The sequence below is a fragment of the Micromys minutus genome (assembly GCF_963924665.1).
Source record: "Micromys minutus genome assembly, chromosome: 1".
In the NCBI taxonomy this organism is placed as follows: domain Eukaryota; kingdom Metazoa; phylum Chordata; class Mammalia; order Rodentia; family Muridae; genus Micromys; species Micromys minutus.
The window spans coordinates 123,605,371-123,631,487 of record NC_137969.1 but is presented as its reverse complement, the minus strand read 5'-3'; the positions used below and the strand labels follow the sequence as shown (position 1 = coordinate 123,631,487).

General features: G+C 46.2%; 1 protein-coding gene across 1 annotated transcript; it reads left to right on the top strand.

Annotated features, from left to right (window-relative positions):
• BEND4 (BEN domain containing 4) lies at positions 1–24,461 on the top strand (the record flags this gene model as incomplete). The annotated part of the gene is made up of 5 exons (XM_080925410.1): positions 1–514; positions 7,307–7,873; positions 17,930–18,018; positions 22,512–22,752; positions 24,244–24,461. 5 exons carry the CDS (start codon positions 1–3, stop codon positions 24,459–24,461), a joined length of 1,629 nt encoding a protein of 542 aa, XP_080781536.1.
• Positions 24,462–26,117: the final 1,656 nt, after the last annotated feature.

The following is a 26,117-nucleotide window of genomic DNA, read 5'->3' as shown; positions in this document are numbered from 1 at the left end:
ATGGAGCCCGAGATGCAGGCGGCGGAGGAGGGGCCCAGCGCGCCCCGCATCTACAAGCAGCGCGGCCCCTACAGCGTCCTCAAGACGTTCCCCAGCCGGCGGCCGGCGCTGGCCAAGCGCTACGACAGACCCTCTCTGCTAGAGCTGTCGCCCGCGCGGCCGTCCCCGCTGCCGCCGCCGCCGCCGCCGCCGCCCTTCGCCTCGCTCGCCGCCGTGCCCATCAGCAGCAGCGAGCCGCCGCCGTTCCCGACGCAGCCGTCCTACCCGGCCGCCTCAGGCCGGGCCCCCGCCGCCGCCGCCGCCTCGTCGTCGTCGCCGTCCTGCACGCCCGCCGCGCCCCCGGGCCACCCGAGGACTCCGGCGCCGCCGCCGCTGCCGCCGCCGCCGCTCGCGGCCCCCGCCGCCTCGTCGTCGTCGTCCTTCGCCGCCGTCGTCAGGTACGGCCCTGGCCCGGCCAGCGGCGCGGGCAGCAGCGGCGCGGGTAGCGACGGCGCCGGCCTGGAGCTCAGCGCAGGTAACAGACTCCGGGCCGCAACTTTGCGGAGCTCGCGGGGTGGCGTGGGGGGAGCGCGGGGGTCCGGGGAAGGGCTGTGCGCCGGGGATGGGAGGGATCCCCGTGGGCCTCGGGAGCTTGCTGCGCCCGGGCAGCAGTAACTTCTGGAAGATTCCCGGCGCCGCGGTGGCTCGGGCTTCCGACGGCGCGCGCGCCCTAACAGGTGGCTGCTGCGTGCGGGCGAGCGGCCGGAGGGCTTGCGGAGATCGCAGGCCCTGGGCGGGGAGCTGGGGAAGGGGACCGGCCCCGGACAGCGGACTGAGGCCACTCTGAGGAGACGCCCATTTTATTCCCCGCCACTTCACTTTTTACCCCCCCACCCACACACACACACAACACACACGCGCCACACTTCCCTTTCCCGCCCACCGCCTGCTTAGCCTTCTCGGAGGATCTTTGCCTCACAGATCTTTGCCCTTCACCCCTTGGAAGATCCCCGCCCGGATTGGGCAGTCCTGGGCCACTAGGGCTCCTCCTGGGGTCTCTGGGTTTCTTGTCCTCTGTGCGCTCCGGTGGCCATGGCGCGCAGCCCCCCCTAGCTTTAGCCGTGGTTCTGCTGCTCTGGGTTGCGGCGTGGGGACTGAAGGCTTTTGGTTTGGACCAGGGGTCCCTCCGTGGAGCAGAGTTAAAATCCCCACCCACCCGGCCCTGGTTTCTATGTCAGTGAATTCCAAGGGAGCACCAACCAGAGGTCAAGATTGTATCTCCTCTAGGGAATGCGAGCGAGCCCTGAGCAAGGCCTGCACAGTCTCTGCTCCAGGACACACAGCCACGTTTATGGGCTCATCAGAACTAAAGTCCCTTCTCAGGCCTTTCAGTGCATCTAAGAGCCTCCCAGATTCAGATTGTCTGAGACTTTGCGTTGGATTTTTTTTTTTTCCCTAGTGACAATAGATGGGCATTGTCTCTGGAGGAGTTATAGATGCCTATGCTAAGAGCTGTGCTGTTTGTCAATATTTTGACATGTGAAGGATTGGTTTGGAGAAGGAAAATCTAATTACAGGTTATAGTGAAGACTTGTTTTTGTTGTATTCCCCAATGCATAACCCCAATTTGGAGATGTTAGAGATTCTGAGTTGGAGTTCTTACATGAGCTTCCTTACTATTTCTATGGTGATTTTTTTTTTTTTTTTTTTTTTTTTTTTTTTTTTTTTTGCCTCCGTTGCCTTTGCCCTCATAGCCCATTATGTTTGTATATTCATTGTTAGGCTCTCCTCTGCTTTCGTGTTCTGTTGGCTTTTGGTTTTGAAACAGGGCCTTGCTGTAGTTCAGACTGGCTTGGAACTCATTCATTATTTGGGGACACTCCTACTTCTTGACTGTTCCTGTTACCTCTGCTTGGTGGTTTTTTATGTTGCTTGTCAGCAGCGTGAATCCTTTTCCCTTTACCCGTTTTGGACTCTTGTATAATGTCGGTTCCAGCCAAACCTTTAGGGACAAACCCCGTATCTGCCTGGTTCAGCCCTTGATCAAGCACTTCTTTCAAGCTGCTGCAGGTCAGCCTTTGACTTCCTCCAGAGCACTACAGTCTACCCCTCCTTACCACGTGCATTCATAGACTGCTCTTCGACTGTCACTGGGTTATTCCTCCCAGCCGCAGTTTCTTACCACCCTCGCCATGGCTGCTCTTCTTGCTCTTCTTCTGGAAGTTTCTCCATTCTTTCCTTCACTTGGAATTCTGAGGGGCTTATTTTCTCCTCCCCTTGGTGTTTTTTTGTAGTGTCCTATTTTAGTTTGTCCCCGTCACAAGTTAGAAGCCTTTGTTGCTGAATCGAAGGATAGGAAGGAGCTTGCTTTTTTATTATTACCAGTTTTCTCAAGCTTTCAAGGTTGTTCTGGTTGGGGCTTTAATTATGTGTGTATGGGGGGGCAGTGGGGTTCTTTTGGTTTGGGTTTTGTTGTTGTTGTTGTTGTTGTTGTTGTTGTTGGACTTTGTTAGTGAGGTCTTCAGGGTAAGATCAATAGGATGGGAGTGTGGGGCTGGATGCCTGCCCAGTGGTGTTGGAAAGATGGGAATTGGATAGTAGGTTTCTTCTATGTGTCACAGAATGTTCTGGAGGCAGAGGGGGAAGCCGTAAAATTAAGGTGATATTAATCACTAATGGACAGACCATCTCTCAACAGGCACAGCCATGTGAGTAGCCATCGGAGGGACAGCCACATAAAGAGCTGATTGGTTCTTTGAGGAGCTAATGGTGCCACTTTAAGCCAATGAGCTTGTGTGCTCACCAGGGCCTTTTAAACACGTGGGGGCGGGGCAGGTGGGGCTCTGCCTGTTGTCTTCTCTCAGCAGAACAATTGCAATTGTGCTGACTGTCCAGCGTAAATATGCTGAAGAGATGAAAGGGTTGGAGTGAGTCTTGTTTGCCATTAAATGCTACAAGCCTTCAAGAGAAGAAATATGTGATTAAAAATAAATTTTTCTTAACATTCTTATAAAATTTCATGAAGAGTATGATTTCCCTTAAAAGGGGTAATACACCATGGTTTTAAAAAGCACATTTTTCCTCTGTGGGAGGCTTAGAGTTAAAGCCCACGTAGATCTTGATATGCAGCCTAAATTTGGCATCAGGAAATGGGAAATTGCATCTTTAAGCAGAGTACAATCAAAAATGAATTACAATAAATCCTATATAATTGCATAGGTCATTCTCTTTAATGAGATTTTATTAACCTGACTGTCAAGCTTTTGAGTCAGGCAGATATTTTATCTTCTTCAACTGATAAAAGTGTCAGCCATAAACCACCATATAAATATTCATAAATCTACACATCTGTGGCAGCCTATCAGCATCATTCTTTTGGACATTAAAAGCATTCTAATTACTTTCTGTCTAGCGGAGCTGAAATGCTGCCTGTTATAGTATGTGCTTGGCAGGCATGATTGCTTTTGTTTGCCATCACAAATAGCAGCATCCTATTTTATATACCGATGGTCCAGAAAATATTCAGGGATTGACTGAGCAGGATGAATATTAGGAAGCGCCACCTGCTTTTGATAGCACCGAGTATATTAACTCATCTGTTAATTTCTGACACATCATTGATTTATTTATTTAGAAAAATTGCATTCTGTTTTGCTGTGTTGATGTTTGCCATCATGGAAAAAAAAATGGTTGGCTTTTTTTTTTTTTAAAGCATCCTTCGTTGATTTATAAGAAGATGGTGCTGTTTGCCAAGACAATCTAATTTTTTAACTTCTGTCTCCTCTACCCATACCATGAAATCCTCTTGAAAAGAGGTTAACACTTTAAGGGAGCCCTCTATTTTGAACTAGTTGGAAGTCCTTTGGTAGATGTAATGCGTGGATACAGAATAGGTCACTAAAATTTTTCTGCTTCTACGTTTTTAATATTAATGTATTTTACCCTTGGCTGAGCTAAAATCAAAAGGTTACCACTAATCTTCAGTACTGTGATCTCCCTCGCAGAGACGGAATTCTCTGAGGGATTGGCTGTGATGGGCACATTCTGTGCACAGCTTTCCCTACAAAGAAGGCCGCTAGAGGAGAGAAGAGGATGTGTGTGATAACCTGGTTCCCGTCCTCCTGACAGGCACTCATCAGTTTAGGATGGATTAAAACCACACATGCAGAAGAATCTCAAGAAATGGAAATCTTAATTAAATAATAATAATCATGACTTTAGAATTGGGAGGTGGGGGGGCACAGTTCACAGCATGCTATAATCTCCCAGGAGGCCACACTGTGAAGCATACTAAGTGGTCATCCAGAGGGCTTTGGAATTGTGATTTATTAACGTTGAGGGATAGGCAGTCTTTAAAAGTCTGTTTGTAGACTGCTGACTTTATACTTCCTGAGTGTGAGGCACTCTGTGACAAGAGATTTGTAAAAACGAAGAAAAAGTTAAGAAAATGAAAACTCTGTTTACGCTTGCTCAGTTAAGACTCATGGATCGGCAGACATCCAGGTGGATTCGTAGGGAACAGAACTTTTCTCCATGTCTTAGTAGGTCAAGGACTACACAGCTCCTGCATTTCTGACTGTAGATCTGTCCAGAAGTTGGAAGTATTGCTGGTTGTGGTGCATATGAAACAAGAGGCCCCTTCCCCCGAGAGCAGTATGTGGTGTTAAAATATACTGCCCAGATACGTCAGGGTTTGAAAAGGGAAAATTCAACCTTAACCGTTTACAGTTGCTATTTTTCTATAGATTGGTTCTGAGAGCAAATTCAGAGTCTTTTAAAAATCTGCCTTTTTAAATCTGCAGGCAAAAACTCTTCTGTGATTATCGCTTTCCTCTGGTTTCCTGAGTGCACTTTAATAGATTATCTTCATGATGTAGTATATTACATAATGATTTTTTCTCAGCATGTTATGAGTTTATCCTTCAATTAAGAAAACAAATCACGCTTGTCCCTAAGTCAGATTTTTTTCCCCTTAAAAAATCTATGCGTAATGTGATTCATCAATATGATTAAAACTGCTCAGTGTTTTGTAGGGTAGTGAACAAATGTATTTGAGCAGCTCTCTCTAGAAGGTTCAGTTTTAGCCATTCTTTTTGTATTCATCCCTTTTGTCAAGGTTACAGTAAAGGTGTAAGAGCTGTAAATCAATTGGGGCCATAATGATTAAAATGCAAACAGTAACTACAGGTAAGGTCTTGTGTGGGATTATAGGATTAAACTGAATGAATCTTGTGATAGAGGTGAACATCCCCAATCAATACCATCCTTTGATTTTACTAATAAAAGAACAAAAACAAGGAAGTAAAATAGCAAGAATGAAACACCTCTCTACGTGTGAGGTTCAACTGTTTGCTTCCGAGGCCAATAAAGAAATGGCACCCACGGATCTGTAAGACTTCGTACAAAGCATTCTCCATGAGCAATCAACTGCCAATAGCTTTTTAAGTCAGGCAGTTTTTGTACAGACAGTCACCCCATTTTCTTGAGACAGGGTCCCTCACTGGAGCTGGTTGGTTAGCTATACTGGCTAATCAGCAAGCCCCAGGTAGTTTCCTGTCTCTACGTGCCAGGTGCTGGGATTATAGGCGTTTGTTGCCTCCCTGTCTTTATATAGGTGTTTGGAATGGAACTCACATCCCCATGCTGGTACAGCAAGCTCTTCACATAGAAGCTATCTGTCCAGCCGTGTGGTGTGTGTGTGTGTGTGTGTGTGTGTGTGTGTGTGTGTCACAACCACTTTACCAATTGGTCTGTCTCCCTATCTCCCAGTGGGTAATTGAGACCCTGTAATCACCCAAGTCTCCCATCCAAATACAATCTTCTCCTGGACAGAGGGAGGTCGGGCTCAGAATTCCCCAGTATGGTACAGACTTAGGGAATGGATACTTCTTTATGTTGGGGGCACCGCTGGGATTTCTTTATGTCTTCTATTTGTAATTGAACCAGGCTTATACAGCAAGCTCTTCACCTAGAAGCTATCTCTCCAGCCTTTACCTTGTTTTAGACAAGGTCTCACTGCTTAGGCTAGGCTCATCCTCTTCCCCATTACCTGCTTCAGGGAAATACACTAAGAAGAGAACCATGCTTAGACATTGAGTTTTAGACAAAAGTTCAGTGTGTCTCTGCCTTGTGTCATTGTCCCCCAACCCCACCCTCACCCTTAACCACCACCATGCTTTCTGAGAAGGGGCCTCACTGCTGCCCAGGCTGGCCTCCAACTCCTAGGTGTAAATGATCCTCCTGTTTGGTCTCCTGCGTGGCTGGGCCGATACTTCTGTAGCACAGCTCATGGACACTCGTGGTCTCGCTTGTCATCTCTACCCCAAAGAAGACCTCATTCACTATTTTTTTTCTTTCCTAGACCAAATAAAACATAAGTATATAGCCAGTGTTCAGAGAAAGCAGTAGCTAGCTACATTTTTGTCATAAATTAAGAGTTTCTGGCACCTGGGTTATCCAGTGTTTTGTCTGTTCCCATAAATCTATCTCTTAAAGGGAAGAAGAAGTGTGAGGCAGCCTCCTCCTGCCGAACGCACCCCAAAAAATGTCACTCTGTACTAGTGAGGTCTGTTTCTACATGGTGGTGAGTGGGAAGAGAGCCAATTTTAGTCATATTTAAGATGACTTAGGACCACACTAAATAATGCTTTCAGAATTTGGAAGTATAAAATATCCTTCCGCTATATAGGTCCAGTTCTGGAAGCTTCTAGCCTCCATACAATCTAATCTAGGCCTAGAATGTTTACAGCCTCTGAGACAGAGCTGCTGAGTCTCTAAACGCTGTCCTTGACAAGGATTCCAGATTAGGAAGGCTGTTGGGCCCAGGTGTTAGTGACAATTTTGCTTCATGCTCATCCTTTGCCTGTAGAGCCCTCTGTGTTACCTTAGGTTTCTAGTGAGCTCTTCAAAAGGACTTATCTCTCTGCCCCAGTGTGCATCTGGGAGCGGCGTGGTTGTGGCAGGGATTGTATCAGCTGATGAATAGCAAGGGCAAGAGGGCACTCCAGAAATAGCAGTAATGATTGCAGTAAGGCCTCCTATCAATGAGGAATCGAGTCTGCGGTAGATGGCTCGATTCATTAGAGTAAGGATATTAATGAAGCCAAAGGTGTGAGTTCAGACCTGTGCAGGCCAGAGAGGAATATCTTTATATGGTTTCCCAGGCTTTTCTCAGAATAAAGGGCCAGCCACAGAGCAACAGGGAGCTGTGTGTCATTTCTGTGGGGGCTTCACTGGGCCTTCTGTATTATAAGGTTAAGCTGAAAGTGGAGGACCTTTCTTCCATGCCTGGCTGTTGGTCACTGATGTCTCTCTAATTCCATTCCAGAGAGCCGGATGATCTTGGATGCCTTTGCCCAACAGTGCAGTCGTGTTCTTAGTCTCCTGAACTGTGGAGGAAAGCTGCTGGACTCCAACCACTCTCAATCCATGATTTCTTGCGTCAAGCAGGAAGGTTCAAGTTATAATGAAAGACAGGACCAGTGTCATATTGTAAAAGGGGTCCAAAGTCAGACTTCTGACAACATAGACATAGAAATGCAATATATGCAAAGAAAACAACAAACTTCTGCCTTTCTGAGAGTGTTCACTGACTCTCTCCAAAATTATCTGCTCTCGGGGAGCTTCCCAACTCCAAACACCTCATCAGTCAGTGAGTACGGCCACCTGGCTGATGTGGACCCTCTCTCAGCCTCCCCAGTGCACACGTTAGGTGGCTGGACCTCCCCAGCAACGTCTGAGTCCCACGGTCACCCATCCTCCTCCACCCTGCCAGAGGAGGAGGAGGAAGAGGAAGAAGAAGGCTACTGCCCTCGGTGCCAGGAGCTGGAGCAGGAGGTTATCTCCCTGCAACAAGAAAATGAAGAGCTCAGAAGAAAATTAGAGAGCATCCCAGGTATGGGTGGGTTCACACTGCATGAAGACAGTTCCAGTCTGCAGTTGGCTCAAATCTGCCTCTGTGCCTACATGGGTGCAGCTTAGTGATGGGGTGGTGGGGCCAGGATGTTGAAAATTTGAAACAGCATGATGTGTGAGATGTCCTTGCTTGCATAGCTCTGGCAGGACGTCCAGGACAAGCCAACTTGTCTCTGTTGGTTTGTAAGTAATTCCTGTTCGTGATACCTTACACTGATGTGCATTAACTGCTATGAGTCTGAGAGCCCTTTAAAAGTGGTCTGTATTTAAATATGGCATCTGCGTCCCCAGGTACAAATGAAAACAAAACCATCTTTGCATTAGCAGGGTTCAGTACTAAACAAAGAACATGATCTGTTCTGTCCACCACTTTCCCTGCCCCCTTTGCTGAATTTCAGCGTGAGATCACTTCAGCATGCGGTCCCCCTGCACAAAGTTAATCTCCACATTGGATCAGAGATAAATCATTTATTAAGCTGGTCCTGAACTATTTGTCCTCCTGGGATGAGGCAGTCCTCCTTAACATCCTCCACTTTCAGAGTATCAGAGTTGGACATTTCTTAGGATAAGACATGAGTTTTTGTTTCTTTGCTATTAACAAAGTTCATGGGGCTGGAGAGATGGCTCAGCGGTTAAGAGCGCTGGCTGCTCTTCCAGAGGTCCTGAGTTCAAATCCCAGCATCCACATGGCAGCCCACAACTGTCTATAACTCCAGTGTCAGGAGATCCAACACCCTCATACAGATAAAAATGTAGGTAACACTGGTGCACATGAAATATAAATCATTTAAAAGCTTTGGAAAAAAGAAAAGTACTAGTTTTACTTGTATCTTTGAGTTCGTTCCTGTGTGTGTGACTTACACTGACACCAGAATTATTAGCTAGAACAAGATCTCCGAGCTGTTTTAGTCATGTGACCCCCCCAAAGATGATAAAGTCAGGGCCACATCCCCACAATCTGCACATTTACAGTTAACTATATACTAAAATAGCTATATTCATATGTTCAAAATATAAAATTTCTGAATTTTTATGACTGCTAAGATATATAGATAGAAATTATATGTTCTGTTTAAGCCTGGTGTGTGTGGATGTGTGTGCCAGTGTGCCATATAAATGGTAGCTCATCTCGAAATGAAGAACGGGAGAAGAAAGCCTCTGCTAAGACGCATAGGACAGAAAACCAGAAATGGCTATTAGGATTTGCCCAGCCAGAGCCAGGTTTGGTGTCCCATATCTGTAGTATCAGAACTTGGGATGTGGAGCCAAGAGGATCAGGAGTTCAAGACCATCCTCTGCTACAGAAATCTGAGGCCAGCATGAGTTCCATGAAACCTCTCTCAAACACACACACACACACACACACACACACAGAGAGAGAGAGAGAGAGAGAGAGAGAGAGAGAGAGAGAGCCAAATTAAAAATTAAGCTGTTTTCCATCTTTCCTTAGACTTCTGCAAATGGAGCTGAAATTTGGCTCAGAACATTATAGTCTGGCTCAGTGTTTTCCTCTTGGAAGGAGAAACAAGAGAAGTAAATCTGGGGTCAGGGGAGTTAGGATGTTCTTCCAAGCCAAGCTGTCATGCCTACAGGAAACATCCTGGTAGAACCCAGGAAGCTGTAAGGTACCATACTGTTCCTTGTCTCTCCCAGTTGGGAAGAGGTGGTCACAGCTAACTCTGATTTTATACCTGCCGGCCAGCAGCTAGGCTCCACTCACTCCTAAGTTTGCCTCCAGCATGTCTTCCTCTCAGCCCTCCTTTTTCTAAGGGGGCAGAAAATAGTGTCGTGGGTGGCTGCAGACAGCGGCACAAGCCGCTCAGTGCATCCCCACAGGCATGCCCAGGGTTCAGCCAGGCTAGGTGCTGCTGGCCACCAGGCTCCTGCTGCTTTAATAGCCACTGGAAGCAGAGGAGGAGGAGCAGGCAGCATCCAGAAGTCAGCAGATGGAATAAGGAAGGTTGTAACCCAAGTGTCTTAAGGTTCTCCTGAAGGCATTGCCAGGAGCACAGGGGCTTCATCTTCTTCCCTGAAGAGCCTTTGTACCTGGAACAGAAGGGAATCAAAGAGGGTAAGCCTGTCAGCCTGCAAGGAAAAGTGCTTCGGTTGGGTGGTCATAGGGTAAGGGAAGATGTTAGAGCTAACTCAAAATAGGCTGGGGAGGGCCTTCCCCCAGGGTTATGTATTGCTGGGGAAGTGTGGCCAGCCAGAAGCTGTAGGTGCTCAGAGGTCCTTTCAGATGGAGACAGCTCTGAGGAACTCACATTGGCACTCTTCCTTTTGTACCAGGTCATCACGTTAGACATTTGGAAGTTTGTCCAATTTCTTCTTTTAATTTTTTGATAAGAGGTGAAAACAAGCTTAAGGAGCTATGTGGGCTGGAAAGATGGCTCAGTGGTTAAGAACACTGGCTGCTCTTCCAGAGGTTGAGTTTGCAACCACATGGTGGCTCTCAGCCATCTTAGATGGGATCTGATTATGCCTTCTTCTGGCATATAAGCATACATGCAAACAGAGCGATTGTGTGCATAAAATACATAAATAAAGTTTTTAAACAAGCTACAGTAAATGAATGAATGAATGAATGATCGATCAGGAATATGAAGTGTTGGGAGGTTGTCAGGAAGAGTGCTGGGTGCAGTTTCTCAAGGGAGAGGATGTCAGATGAGGTTCATCTAGTGAGCTCATAGTCACTGTAATTAAGCATGCTCATGGGAATAGATACAAAATCCCATAATAATCTGACATTCCAAGGAGTGCAAACCATACCCACCCTTATGCACTTCTCAGAAGAAATAACTGAAAAATCTCGGTTGTCTATTACAATTACTTTTTAATACAAAGTCCATAAAATAAGGAAATCTGTGGCTGTGGGAGGGGTGTTTGTTTGGGTTTTACTTTTTATATCTCTGTGGTTTTCGGGCTGGCTGCTGGTTCACTGTGTAGCTGGTAATAGCCTTGAACTCCTTCTTCGTGCCTCTCGTGTACTGGGGAGTGGTTATAGAGCTCTCTGCTCCTCTACCCAGTGTATGTGATGCTGGAGAATCAACCCTTCAAGCATGCTAGCCAGGCACTAGCCCCCCTGAGCTTAAAAACATGTCTTTAAGATCACAGTGTATACCAATTACAGTCCCTTTACATTTGTAAGTACCAAATATACAGAAGACAATTTGTAAATTAACATATTTGCTGAGACAGGGTCTTACTGTGTAGCCCTGGCTGGTCTTGAACTCACAGAGATCTGCCTGCTTCTGCCTGAGGAGTGCTGGGGTTAAAGGTATGTGCTAGCATGCCTAGCTGTGTATTTTCATCCTCTGCATATTTGATTTCTTTTTTTTAAGATCTCACACATAGGATGGATGAGCCTGCCTGGCGAGGGCTCCTCAGTGAAGAGCAGTTGCTGCTCTTACAGAGGACCCAGGTTCAGTTCTCAGAACCCACATGGCAGGTCACAACTCTAACTCCCAAGTCAGGGGATCTGGGCACCAGAAACACACGTGAGACACATACATGAAGGTAAACACAATAAAATTTAAAGAAAATAGATCAGACAGTATCGTCCTGTCCCCCAGCTCAGTCACTCGTGACAGATGATGAGCTCTTAGAACTAATACTCCACTGGACACTCCCTTTTCCCTGTCTGCCGTCCTCGGAAAGCCATGTCTCCCGGGCCACAGTAAACTCCGAGGGCGGTGTCCTCACAAGGTGGTGATTTTACTTGAATATCTTCCAAGAAGGAGATTCCCAGTCATACAGTAGTGCTGTGCTTAGCTTTAGAAACCTCCATAATCTGTGTGCCAATACAGTAGTGCTGTGCTTAGCTTTAGAAAACTCCATAATCTTTGTGTGCCGGGCAGAGGTCATTCTCCCCAACTGTGGACGCCATCACCAGGCCGTGATGGAAAGTGGGTCTGAGTTTTGTTTTCTTTGCCAATGTCTTCTGAATGTGTGCCCTGCTGTGCTGGCTCTTCTCTGTGTTCTGTGGAGGGGTGGGGACAGGGAAAGGGAGAGGATCTCTTACTGGCCTGTAGCTCACACTTAGGCTAGGCTGGGGAAACTTAGAACCCCCCCCCAGGGGAACTGGCTTTCATCACCACACCCAGCCATTTACATGGATGCTGGGGCTGGAGCCAGGTCCTAATGTCTGTAAGGAAAACGTTTTATTGACTGAGCTGGTAGGATCTGTATAGTTTCTGGTGTTATATTTAGGTCTTCTCTGTAGTTTTTGTTAGTTGAAGTCTATGACTTGGTGGTTGAGTTGTGTGGAAGGTATAAGTTTTCAGACTTTTGTTTGTTTTGAGCATTCCATTCCCGGATAGAGAGGTGGCTCAGAGTTAGAACACTTGGTGCTCTTGTCCACATCAGTCATCTATTTCCTCTCACCTACGGACAGGGAAGTCGGCACCTAATAGATGGGAGGGCAGTTATAGATGGAGAGCTCTGTAGTGCACTTCTGACTTGGTGTCCAAGTTGTAACCCTCCACCTGAGGTCAGTTCTTAATGTCACCGTAGTTGTATTGTTGGTCACCAAAGAAGTAGCCGATGAGTTGGGAGCACTTTGGTATTACTTGTAGCAGACGTGCAAAGCGCAGGCCCTCCTAGAGCCTCCTGTACAGTGCCTTCAACTGGTTAGTATGTAACCTCATTTCTCTTGTGCTCTGGGCACTACAGTGGAGAGCCATTTTAATAGTGAGATCCCAACAGAAATATAGGGAACAACCCTAAATAGACCATGACAGGGACACTTGTTCCCAGCATAAGAACTGAAACAAGGTAATCACAGCTGGGACATTTGTCAGGAGACTCAAATTCCAAAGTACTCTGCACAAGTCTGCAAATGGCTTGCAAAAGTTCCGGTTTGGGGAGTTCCAAGCATACCTTAGCAGGCACGAAGACTTGCAAATACAGAATCCTAGAGAGAATCGTGACTCACCAAGCTACAGATAAGGGAGCTAACCCCTCGGGTCCCACAGTGTCATTATCTAAGGCCAGGCAGGTAAATAAATATGACCAGTTTGGGGAAGAGGGCCTTTGTACAAAAGCCCCTGAGTAGCTGCATCTATAGACTTGTGTTCCTTGCTATTGGTAGCTTTGGCTGCTGGTAATAATTTGTCCATTCTAATCCTTCCTTAAAATAAAGTTAACAATATTATAGGAATATGGAAGTGATAAATTCAGTAAATCTTCCCATGAACACTTAGTATCACCTTGAAGAGGAATTGTTCCTGAGGCTAGAGACATGGCTCTCTTCCATAGGACCCGGGTTCAGTTCCCAGAACCCACATGGTGGCCCAGAAACATCTCTAAGTCTAATTCCAGGGGGTCCAGTATCTTCTGACCTCCACAGGCACCAGGCACACACATGCAGGCAAACCACTCACACACATAAAATAAATCTTAAAAGAGAAGAAAATGGTTTCTGCTGTATGTAGATCAAGTCCATAATCCAGTACTAAAAAGGCTGAGGCAGGAAGGAGTCCAAGACCCTCGTGGGATACATAATGGGACCCCATGTTAACCAAGAAAGGATAAAATGAGAGCTCAACTCTTGTGTGCCTAGCAATACAGAGACTTGAAGGATCCCCCAAATTATAAGCAGTGTCTGACTTCAGAACGGGGCCACAGAGCCTCAAGATTTGGGTTCCCTTGTCACAGAAAAGTCCTCACTTTCCTGGGGTCCTGTTTGGGGAGATAGGGTTCTGTGACTACCTGTCTAGCTGAAGGTGACTCCTAGTCCTCCTGCCTGTTTCTCACAAGGCTGAGATTACAGGGCACACACCACTATACCTGTGCCTACAGTACACCAACTCATCGGCTACTTCTTTGGTGACCAACAATACAACTACGGTGACATTAAGAACTGACCTCAGGTGGAGGGTTACAACTTGGACACCAAGTCAGAAGTGTAGACAGTTGTGACTTGTGGGCAAGCAGACATTTGTCCTAACCCCTGTTCTTTCCACTACCGAAACATTCCACCCTCTTCTTGAGAAACTCCTGTGCATTCCTCCGTGTCCAGTTCAGGCAAGGCCCCTGACAGATCCTTCCCAATGTCCCTGCACACACCTGGCATACTTCTGTTAAAGTCGTTTTCAAGCCGTTGTTACCTGGTGATAAGGTGAAGGGTCATATGTGGTGCTTGAGGGCAGAAACGAAGCCTGTCGCCTCTCTGTCTATCCAAGCTCCAACCATGTGACTGTAGGAGACTGATGCTTTAGCTGCTCATTTGATTTAAGGTATTTCTATTCAGGAACTTATTTTACGTTGGAGAGACAATATGATTAGGCTACTTGAAGATTATTGAACACAACAGACAGCAGGGATTGTCAGCAATATAAAAAAAAGTCAACATTCCTATAAAAGGATTGAGTAATACTTTGAGGAGTTTGAAGGCATTGGCTAGCAAGGTAGATAAAACAGTGCTTGAGGAGCAGAGATAACTGATTAAGACTTCAGCTGGGTGTGGTAGCATCAGCCAGGAGTCCAGTCATTCAGGCAGCTGAAGCAAAAGGATGGTGAGCTCCAGACCAACCTGGGCTACTAAATAATGCCAGCACACCTAAAATTGTTAGCTGAAGGACCCACTCTTCCTTAATATGGGAAAATCAAAACTGTAACAGTTTCTTTGGAAGAAGAACCAGATAAGGGAACTGCTTGACCTCAATGCTATGCAGGCACTGAGGTGGCAGCCAAGTTCCGGGGCCTCTGAGAAATTCACTAGACTGCTACTTTTAAAATCCTGTAAGCACCCAGGATGCATTGCGTCTGTTTCTCATGCATTACTTCAGTTGGTCCTCACAGTAACTGTGTGGTGGGTCATTATCCCAGTTTTACAAGCATGATAACAGAAGCTCAGACCACATAGGGAATGTCAAAGTCAGCTCATAGCCAACAGTTACTGTACAACTGCTAGTCTGTATTTAGCTGTTTTCCCTCTGAGATAAAGCAGCCTTGGATACTAGGAGTATCTTTGCTCTTGTCCCAGATCTTCTGTCTCTACTTTTTTCTTCTTCAGATTATGTGATGAGCATTCATGGTGCCATGTTCCTTAGAGGGAGGAAGGCTAGCAACACTATATACATCTTGGATTCTTTTGTGAGCCGTTTTCTTTCTCTGTGCATTGTAGCTGTTTTCAGACACACCAGAAGAGGGCATCAGATCCCATCACAGATGGTTGTGAGTCACCATATGGTTGCTGGGAGTTGAACTCAGGACCTCTAGAAGAGCAGCCAATGCTCATAACCGCCGAGCCATCTCTCCAGCCCCTTTCTTGGTGGTTTTATATGGAACAAGATGTTACCTTGAAATTGTATGGATCCTTTCCTCAAATTCTGGAATTTCAGATGTGCACCTACACACAGTCTCTCCTTTCAGCAGAAGTGTTTGTATTTCTCTTCCTCGTTTATCTTCTCACTGTATCAGCAGGATGAGCCAGGAACAAAGGAAACCTGCCAGTGGGCCACAGGCTCTCCATCAGTGCTTTAGCTAAACTCTCATTGTGCTCAAGGGAGCATGCAGGTCTGTAAGGCCTCTGGGAGAGGCCTGTCTTCCCTCTCTTTAGAGGCCATAGGAACATGGCAACCTGAAATGAACAGAACTTTGCAGGGTGCACTGGTCCCTATCTGCAAGTGACATGTTCCCTGTTGCTTGTAAAGGGTAATTATCAGAATAAAGGAGCAGGTGGTTTTCCATTATTTCTGGCTGTGGCCTTCCTTGCTCCTGGGCTGGCCTGACAGCGCAAATGGCATGGTTTATCCCTGCTTGAGCTCACCAGTCTCCGTTTTCAAGATTGACTAAGGGTTTGTTGTTTTGTTTTGTTCCTACAGAAGACATTTCCCTTTATTCTACTACTTCCCTGTGTAACTGTAGGCAAGTGTCCACAAATGTGCAGGCCAAGAGTTACCCTGCACAACCCTATACGAATGCCTGGAGGACTCTGGGGAGATGACAAGGGGAAACCCGGAAGGGAGGGAAGTCCAAAGGTCATTTCAGAGTTTTACGTTTAAAATATGCGTGTATTTGTGTTTGTGTGCAGCACGGGTGCCTGTAGAGAGCAGAGGAAGGCATTGAGTCCCCTAGAGCTAGAGTTAACAGCAGTTGTAAGCCCCATACCTGGGTCCTCTGCAAGTGCTCTTAATCCGAGCTACCTCTCCAGTAGTTGGTTAATTGTGAGCACACCCCAAGTCTTCCTGGCCTTCGGCTTTGTCTTCAGTATCAGTACACAAGACCCACTTAACCTTTAGTTCTGGACGCTGGAAGATAGACATTCATTGCCCTCTTCTTCCAAGGACACCTCAGCTGGCCTGGTTAGCGTTTGCTCCACATGCAGCCTAAATGTCTGCATAACCAACCCTGGGTGTCTCAGGCAAGGAACAACAACTATTTTGGTGGTTTCTAGACAGCCTTCAGTGGCTGTTAAGTTAGTTTTTCTCTTACCTAAAATACTTGAGACCAGAACTGTTTTACTGTTTTCCCCATTTTGAACTCAAGGATATTTGCATATGCATTCTGAGATGTCTTGGGAGTGAGGCTTAAGTCTAAACATGCCATGTATTCATATTTCATATATATGTAATATGTACAGTATAATTCAGTTAAGTTTACTTTTACGAGAAATGTAATGTGCCTGTGCTTTAACCACAACCACCATGAGGTCAGGTACGGAATTTTCCATTTGTTACATCATGTTGACTCTAGAAAATGTCAGATTTGAGAACAGTTTGAATTTAAAATAAAAGATACTCACCATGGACAGTAACGGAGTAAAATGATACCTGCTATAATCCCACAGCTGAGCTAAGTCTTTGTGGGCAACACCAGCTTCTTCCCCGTCTCTTCAATGTACATATCAACATCATCAAAGGTAGACAGACTCTTCTATTTGTTTGTTTTATGTGAGTACACTGTCTCTGTCTTCAGTCACACCAGAAGAGGGCATCAGATCCCATTACAGATGGTTGTGAGCCACCATGTGGTTGCTGGGATTTAAACTCAGGACCTCTGGAAGAACAGTCAGTGCTCTTAACCACCGAGCCATCTCTCCAGCCCAGCTTTTTAATTTTTAAAATTGCCTTGTAAATATTTCTGTGCTTAAATTTAAAATTCCATAATCTCAAAGCAAAATATGGGTCAAGGGAGGTTCGTTCAAAACCCAATTAGTCAATGAAAGCTTGCAAATTTTACTGCAGTTCCCATGCCAAATCCAGGGTGGTACCATACATGTGTCAAGGACCTGCCCAATTCTTTCTCAGCTTTGCTGCCTTAGAAAGAAAGAGAAAAAGGATTCTGGTCTATAGCCCAGGCTGGCCTGGATCTCAGCATCCTTGAGCCTCCATCTCTCCAGAACTGATGCACGCCACCATGAGGGACTCTTTTGCTCTTCTGCCAGTGAATACTCAAAGCCAGAGACATTCCCAGCACTGCATCAACAAAGTGGGTTGAACTTTTAGTTGGTTGGTGAAATTAGGGTCACGAGACATTTTCCCTCCCGAATACTTTTTTTGTTTTGTTTCCAGACAGGGTTTCTCTGTGTAGCTTTGGCTGTCTTGGAACAGTTCTGTAGACCAGGCTGGCCTTGTACTCAGAGATCCATCTGCCTCTGCCTCCTAAACGCTGGGATCAAAGGTGTGCGACACCACTCCCAGCTACTTTTTTTAATTAAAAATTTTTATGCAATATATACTGATACTTTCCGTCTCCTAATTCCTCTGTGAACTTTCCTACCTCAAATATGTGCACTCAAATTCCCAGGGACACTCAATCAAATAAAAATCAGAATAAGCAAGCAAAAGACCAATAAGATAAAAACCAAGCGAAATGAGATAGAAAGAGATTTTAAAAAGACATGGAGTTTGTGTTGTTTTGGCAGCTACTCCTAGGCATGGAGCCTGCCCTGGAGTGTAGTTGATAGACCCAGTGATACTCCACTAGAGAAACTGATTTCCTTTCCTAGCAGGTATCAATGCAAGTAACTTCTTGGGTTTTGTCGTCTTGTTGAAAGCTAGCTGATGTGTACCGTTGCCCTTACTCCTCACAGTGCCCTGCCAGACCGTCCTAGATTACCTAAAGACAGTGCTACTGCACCACAACCAGCTCCTGCCGCAGCCCGCCGACCAGCCCACCGAGGTAAGAGTGGGCCTTCGGGAAGAGGGGTGCAGGCTTGCAGGTAGAATTTGCGTCAGGCACTGCCTGCTGACTGTGGGAACTTTGTGGGTCTGTTACTGTGGGCACATGTTCTGTGGAGAAGGATTCTCGTGTTTTGAAGACTTTAGAACGTGACTTTGAGTCTCCCGAAATTACTGTGCTTCCTCCATCCACCACAGTGAGCTCCCAAGACACCCTCAGGAAGCACTCCCATGCCACACGGCTCCTAAACTCTGCTTATCCCCTTAGCACCCTAGTGCCTCTTGGGAGAAGGTTCTCAGTCATGCTTTCCGAGTGACAGACATGTGTGAGACTGGTCTGTCTGCACGCACTGCACTCTTCCTTCCATTGCCTTTCCACCCTTAGAATATCCCTACCCTCAGCTGTCAAGTGATGTTCAGGAAGCACGCCCACCCCCCACCCCCTCCCCATCTGCCCTTCCTTTCCTGGGTGTCTGGGAACTCTTTCCAGCCTGATCCCTCCATCTCTCTCCCCCATGGCTCCCTTTATCCATCCATCCTGAGCTACTTCCCTCTCGCTGTTTGCTGTCTCAGTTGACTTATGCTGCTCTTCCTCCTGCTCCCTCCTCCCCTTCCTCCTTTTTCTCTTTTTCCTCTTCCTCCTCTTCTTCCCACTCCTTCCTTCTCTCTATGAAGGCTAAATGGTCCCCACAGTGGGTTCCACAGCACTAGTCATTGCTCGGGCTGTCTGTGGGAGCCCAAGGCCTCCTCGTTCTGTATACAGGACACCCAGCCTGTCCCCGACTTTTCCTTCTGTACAGACGGCACCAACTCCAGGCAGGAGCTCCTGTTAATTGTCTCCTCTCTGGTCACCCTTCGCACTTTGTAACCTCTCTCTACTTTGCACAGTGCAAAAGTTATCTTTGTAAATTAAGGATTAAACCTAAATTAAATTTCATAACTGAGGGCCACAGTTGTTAACGTCACACTCTATGGGTCATACACAAATGAAATGAGAACTTCCCCCGGGCAGTGACTGAAACCTGTGCTCATTGTAGCACATTGTGAGTTGAAACCAAAATTGGCCAACTTATAAATCTGCCATTTGGCTGCAAGTCTTTGAAGACAGTGAGGGCTGTTTACAGTGTTTCTGTAGACAATAGGATAGGGTTACTAACCTGTTTGTGGCTAATTGAAATATGTAATCAGCACCCCCAAAATAGAAAGAGCCTGGGAGGAAGGTTCAGCTGATAAAGTGCGAGCAAGGACTTGCTTGGATACCTGGACCCACAGGAAAGCAAGTGTGGCTCATGGTGGCCTTCCGCTGGAACCCCAGCGCTAGGGAGGCAGGGACAGACTGGCTAACCTTTAGTCAGCACCCAACCTAAGAGCTCCAGGGTCACTGAGAGAGAGACTAGGCATGGGGGCAGGGTATGCCTTTAAGCCTTCAATCCCAGCACTCAGGAGGCAAAGGCAGGAGAATCTCTGTGACTTAGAGGGTAGCCTGGTCTACATAGTGATTTCCAGGACAACAGGCCAACAAAGTGAGACCCTTTCTCCAAGGGGAAAAAAGAGGTGGAGAGTCAGTTAAAGAAAACCCTACCATGGAGTTATGCCTCCATGCCCAGGCATAAACTGCACTCAGCCCCACACAAAGACTTAGGGATGGGACAGCCTGTTTTTCCTTGGATGTGTCTGTTTAAACTTTACTGCCTGTCATCATCACTAGTACCATACAGTTTTTATTGTCATTTCACGAACCTGACAATTTTCTCATTTTTATTATTTATCACACTTCTCTTAGCTATGCTAACACAGGATTGTAACTCTCATCTGTAACCCACAGGGCATTCTGAGTTGTGTTTGGGGATATAAATTACTGGTTCTCTTTCTTCTTCTGTTTCTTGATGAAAATTACTTCCAAATGGTAATTCTGCATTTTATGAGACCCATGTTTTATGTTGAGCTGCTGTGGTTTGGAATTGTGCAGGACTTTTCTATGATTTTCTCAAAAATTTGAAAAAGTACTTGTCTTGTGGATTGCCAGCCCCCTAGTCATGAACACCCTCATTTTGAAACAGTCTAGCGGCATAGCTCAATATTAATGGACTGGTGAGAAACTCAGCGTTCCTCCCAATCCCCCCATTTGGACCTATGACTCTTGGAAAGGATACAGCCTTGGTAGATCGAGCCATAACCTTTCCTTGCAGGTAAGCACCCAAACCAGTGAAACAGGCATTGTTCTATTACTATTGCTATTATTATCATTTAGTATTGAGAAAATAAGCGGTTCAGAAATAGCTGTACAGTTTTCCTCTGAGGCTGGTAACAAGGGCTGTAAGAAAACATTCGTTTTTTTAACCTTTGTTTTTAGTTTTCATATGCGGATGTTGTGCCTACATATGTGTCTGTGCACTGTGTTCATACAGTACCCTCAGAGGTCAAAGAGGCCTCTGGAGTAGGATTTTTGTAGTGGGATGGACGGACACCTTAACCAAAACTGGTCTTGCTCTGTACTCAAAACTGTCCAATGCTGGGATTGCAGATGTGACCCCTCGAGTTTGATGAATATGGAATCTTGGTCCTGTTTTGACTGTAAAGAGCTGAAGTTGAGATAGTCCCTCCCAGGCTGAAACCCATGGCCCAACTTTATAACTGGATGCTTTGCTTTGTTTTGTATTGTTTTGTTTGTTAATGGGTGTTTTGTTTGCATATATGTATGTGGACCATTTGTTTACCTGGTTCCCCCAAGCCCTGGGGCTAGAATTACAAATAGTTCTGAGCTGTCACCTGAATTCAACCCAGGCCCATCTCTGCTTCCCATTAACTGTTCAGGTAATAGTGCAGCTGCTAATAAAGGGCTTCTGCAAACACGCTTTAGAGTGAGTGGTTCCGAGCCAGTTTGCAGTCCCCCCAGCCCCCACACACACACCTCAAGCTCCACCCACTGCCTGAGATCCACTGAGCCCCTCCCTTCCTCTATGTGTGTGACAAGCATTATTTTCCCGTCTGCATCAGCCACACAGCTCACCACCATTTCCCTTAGGAATCATGTGTCCATCCTCCCTCCGTGCACTGCTCAGGACTTGCTCAGCACTGCATGCACATTGCACTCTCGGCACCTCCCACTCACGGACAGCTGGGCTGAAAGGACCCGTGGAGCCTGGGCTCCTGCTGATGTCTTACCACACACATGCACAAGATCCCAGAGCCAAGGGCTTTGTAAGCCTCCATCTGTGGCCTACACAAGGCCAGTGTGGTATGGCTCCCTTTGTTTTGAACTTTCCTCCTAACAAGTTCGGGTAGCTTTCTCAAGTTAGTCAGACATAGAACCCAGTTCTGTGTTCAAGCCTAGCCTGTCTCTAAATTCAGTGCATAACCCATAACCTCAGCTCCTTTCCTTAAAGGAAACCAAGTCACATTGTCACCTTCTAGAAGTGTGGGTGCACAAGTAGTTAGCTTCTGTGTGTGCTGTTCAGTCCTGCTGACTCTCACAACAATTCCTTCTCCATGGTTAAATAAGCAAGCACTTTTTGAAATAAAACCCTGTCAGACCCAAACAGTGCCAGATTTATAACCTGTAATAAATTTCCAGAGTTGTAAAACTGAATGAGTTCCTCTCTCTCTCTCTCTCTCTCTCTCTCTCTCTCTCTCTCTCTCTCTCTCTCTCTCTCTCTCATTTTGTACACCTTAATTACTGAGGAAGTACATTAAAACTGAGATCGTGGGTTAATTAATTTGTCCTGGACTATAGAATTTTATGGACAGCAGAGCTAAAGTAATGGCTGCGTGGGTGCGATTGACTAAACATGGCTGATGAACGTTACACAAGTCCCGTAATTAGCCCCACCGCAGCTGTTTAGCTTGGGGATTGTGCAGCAGTCATACACTAGGAAAGTGAGACTTAAGAGCAGTTTTTTTTTTTTTGTTTTTTGTTTTTTTGGGGGGGTTGGGGGTTAACACAGGTGTTTGCAGAAGCTACTGTTAGAGAAGAGTTGCTTTGCTTTTTTTAGTTTTCTCCTCTCAAATCCAGTCTTTGCATGTTTTCACAGTAACACAATGACAGCCATGTGTTAGGCGCTTATTAAAGTAGCCAGCTGGGCCACTTCTCTAAGGGGCTGTCTCCTAAGGACGAAGAGACCTGTTTGATCACAGGCTTCAAAGTCATTTTTGCATAGTTAATAGACTGAAGGGGAAAGTTACAGGTTACATTTAAATAGTGTTCCCTGTCATTGGATCTTGACACATTTTAACCTACCTGTTAAAATGCAGGTTATAAATAGCTCCTCTTCCAAAGGTGTTCATTATACCTCATTGGCTCTTGTTATAGAAAATGCAAATGTAATTTGAAAAGTGCCCGTTCTGAGTGTGAGCAATTACGTGTGCTCTTCAGTGCCCAGTTCATTGTCAGCATAGCCACCTGGTTAAAAAGCATGTTTGCCTTTGAAATGGAGATGGCTCTGGCTGCTGGCTGGCTGGCTCGGCAGGCAATGAGAAGATGTTTTCCTGTTTCAGGGAAGCAAGCAGCTGCTGAACAACTATCCTGTGTACATAACGAGCAAACAGTGGGACGAGGCTGTGAACTCCTCCAAGAAAGACGGAAGGCGGCTCCTGCGGTACCTCATCAGATTTGTTTTCACCACCGATGAGCTTAAGTACTCATGCGGCCTTGGGAAAAGGAAAAGGTCAGTGCAGTCAGGAGAGACAGGTCCTGAAAGACGCCCTCTGGATCCAGTTAAAGTCACGTGCCTCCGAGGTACCGCATCCTTCCCCTCAGTGTCACCATCCGTGATCCCATTTCACCGCATTGGCTGTGGCTCCCCACACAACTTCAGCCCTTACTGTATTTTTTTTTTTTCTTTAATTTTTGCACCAAGACTTTCTAAGCTTCATGTGGCCCATCTACTTGGTATTGAGAAGCTCTGTAAATGGTTTGTTGCTTTAGCCTCGTTCTCGAGTAATGTCCAAAGGCATCGCATAGCACCTCATGTTTCACGCTTCCAGTTCAGATTTTCTTTGTTGCCAGAGAAGGCCACATTCAGCAGAACTGGAGAATAGGGAGATGCTCATCACGGAGAATATGTGCTGTTCTGTAGTTGATAAAAAGTATCTTGCTTCCATGGGCCTCCACCCAGCTTGTTAGGAATACTTACAGAGCATACCTGAAGCAGGCTTTAGGTTTAAAAAAAAAAAAGGCTACTGTGTTCAACACTGAGCTTCTACTTAGGTAGCACAGTTCATTGATATTTTAGGTAATTTCTTTGGTCAGTTGTGGGTCAGGCAGAGGTTGGGGAACTAGCAGGTGATGGAGCAGCTTCAACAAACACAGACAAGTAGAAACATGAGGAGGCCCCCAGAACACCACCCTGGAGCATCCAGCAGCAGACACAGCAGCAGGATTATTGACATGTTGACTTGGTCTGGATAGGCATCGTAATGTTCCTAGTGAGAAAGTCACAGTTTACTTACTATAAATACATTGGTATCTCGGGTCTCTACTCACCTCACCCAGGATGTAGCCTTCCCCTAGACACTTGAACTCTGTCAGCCCTGCTGCCTGGAGAGGAGCAGCGAGGCTTCTTTAGCTCCGCCCACAGATTCAAGTTCAGCAGCCATGGGAGGCTTGGTGCATGCATGGTTCTCAGCCATCCTAGATAATTCTTGTGCAAGTGACCAGGTCTGGGGAAGCCCACTCCACAGGAATACAAGCATTCAGCAGTGTCAGTGCTGTGGACCGGTCCAAAGTTCCAGCATGACTAGACTTAATGGAAATTTCTAGAGTCTATCTTACTTAGCTAGTTGACCACAATGCCTCTTATTCCCCACCATCATCAAAGGTGGTGGAGTTGATCACAAAGATGCAGAAGCTTGGGCTTCTTATTTGTGTGATTAAAAACTAGAGCAGCTCCATCCCTTTTGGGGAAATGATTCTCAGTAAAGAGAATGCAAACTTGGGGGTCTGAGTTCAGATGGCCCATGTAAAAAGCTGGGTAAAGACACTTGGGGTAGACACTTTCTTCTCAACAGCGAATATTCCCTAGAGATTGCAGGTGGCTTTGATCTTGCACATGAGAACACTGGCATGGGATAGGTTGGGTGTAGTGAGTGGCACCTTCATTGCATTGCTCTGGATCTCCATGGGACTTTTCTGATAGTGCCTCTGCTGTAGGTTAAACTGCCTTCCTAACATCTGCCAAAAAACCAGCTGTTTTCTCTCTCTTTTTTACTGTTGTTTCTCTTCCCACAGAATTCATTAGGATGCACTGTACCTCAAACCCTGACTGGTGGATGCCCTCGGAGGAGCAGATAAACAAAGTGTTCAGCGATGCCGTAGGTCATGCCCGACAGGGGCGGGCAGTGGGGACTTTCCTGCACAACGGTGGCTCATTTTATGAAGGGATGGATCACCAGGTTTCCCAAGATGAGGTCTTCAACAAGAGTTCACAGGACGGATCTGGGGACTAGCGGACAGAGTCGTCCCACAGGAGCAGTGGTGTTTTGGTTTCTTTGTTCAGAGCTCCAGTTGTGAATGTCCACTCCCTTGTCACTTAGAGTCCAAAGCATGTTATTCCGTCACACTTTACACATTCTCGAACTTAAAACTCTTGACCTACTGCCACAGTTCCCAAATAGGAGTCCACTTTAGGATTCTGGGGGCAAATCTCTAGCACCTGCAATAGATTTGGGGTATGTTATATCACAGAGGGAAATGTACAGTTGACATGAAGTTAGTACTAGCTAGACATTGAGGATGTCTCCAGTCCCAGATCTTCAGGGAAGCCTGGCCTCCTGCGCAGAGCTGGTCTCCAAGGAAGGTTCAGTTAGTGTTCCTGCACGTGGGGGAAGGGAAGACAAGCAACACACATTTTCTTCAATAAGAGTAGCTGTCCTTCGATTTCCTAAGACTTGATTTCAGAGTTCTCAGCAAAGACACGAGCTAGGTGAGACTGCACGCTTCTGTTTAACTCTGATGAGAAGAAGCCAGAATAGAGGCCGTGTCTATAGAGAGCGCGCAAGTGGAAGGCAGCGACTGTTCTGTTTTGTTACAGACAAACTCACTGTGTCAGTCAGAAAGGCGAGCTCATTGCTGTGCTTTACAAGCAGGAGATTCTCGGTCTGTCTTTAGGAAACATCCAAAGATTCAAAACCATTTTCAAATGCCTCATTTCAGAAGTTCCTAACACACAGCTTCCGTAGCCTTAAGTCATACTTTGTTGACACAATGCCAGGGTGGTGGGTTCCCTGGGAACCTCTACGAGCTAGCTGTTTTGTAGATCAGACACAGGGCATGAACGCAGCACCTGCTGTCGGCCAAGGGTCTGGTATCATAGACATGTAGCTTCAGTGCCATTCTGACAACTATGCAATGGCTTCTGGGTGATTTCTCTGAAGTTTGAGGCCTTTTTTGGACTGAGTGAAGGCTTAGCATATCTAAAACGTCTGTTTCCCATTGTCTCGGGTGAAATTACCCCATCTAGCTATGCCTCTCCTTTTCCCACAATCCCTCCACAGTCTCAGCTCTGAGTCACTGTTCTGCTTCCCTGCCTAGTTTGTGGAATCCCCGGGCGAGGTTAACGATGCCCTAAGAACTGCTTCCTAGTAAACGCTACAGGGCTGCTATGGTCGTTACTGATGAAGATTAAACTTTGGACATGGGGAGACGACTGGCTTTAGTCAACGATTCAAGGTTACTGTGTTCTTTCTAGAACCAAAAGCTAAATGGGCAGCATTTATAAAGATTATGAATGCCATCTACAAACACAGCAAAGACTTTGAAAATGGGATAGAAATTCAGACTGAGTGTATATTTGAAAAGGACTTCATGGGATGCCAGCTTTGTCAAAATAAATCACACATCCTCTATATTCAGTGTTTAGTGTCAGATTTTGACCAAACCAGCTGAACAGTTTAGAAGTAAAAGAAATTAAAGGAGGAAATGTGCTGTCATTTACAGCTGACCCAAGACCAGTGTCTTTGGCTGTCCAAGAGAAAGGGATGATGTTTCCTTTACTATGAAAACTGTCTCCGAGTAACATCTAGGGTAGCATTAATGTTGATAACTTCTTGCTGGTCTGGGGCACTGTCATCTTGTTAAAATCCACATCTATGGCACTGAAGACT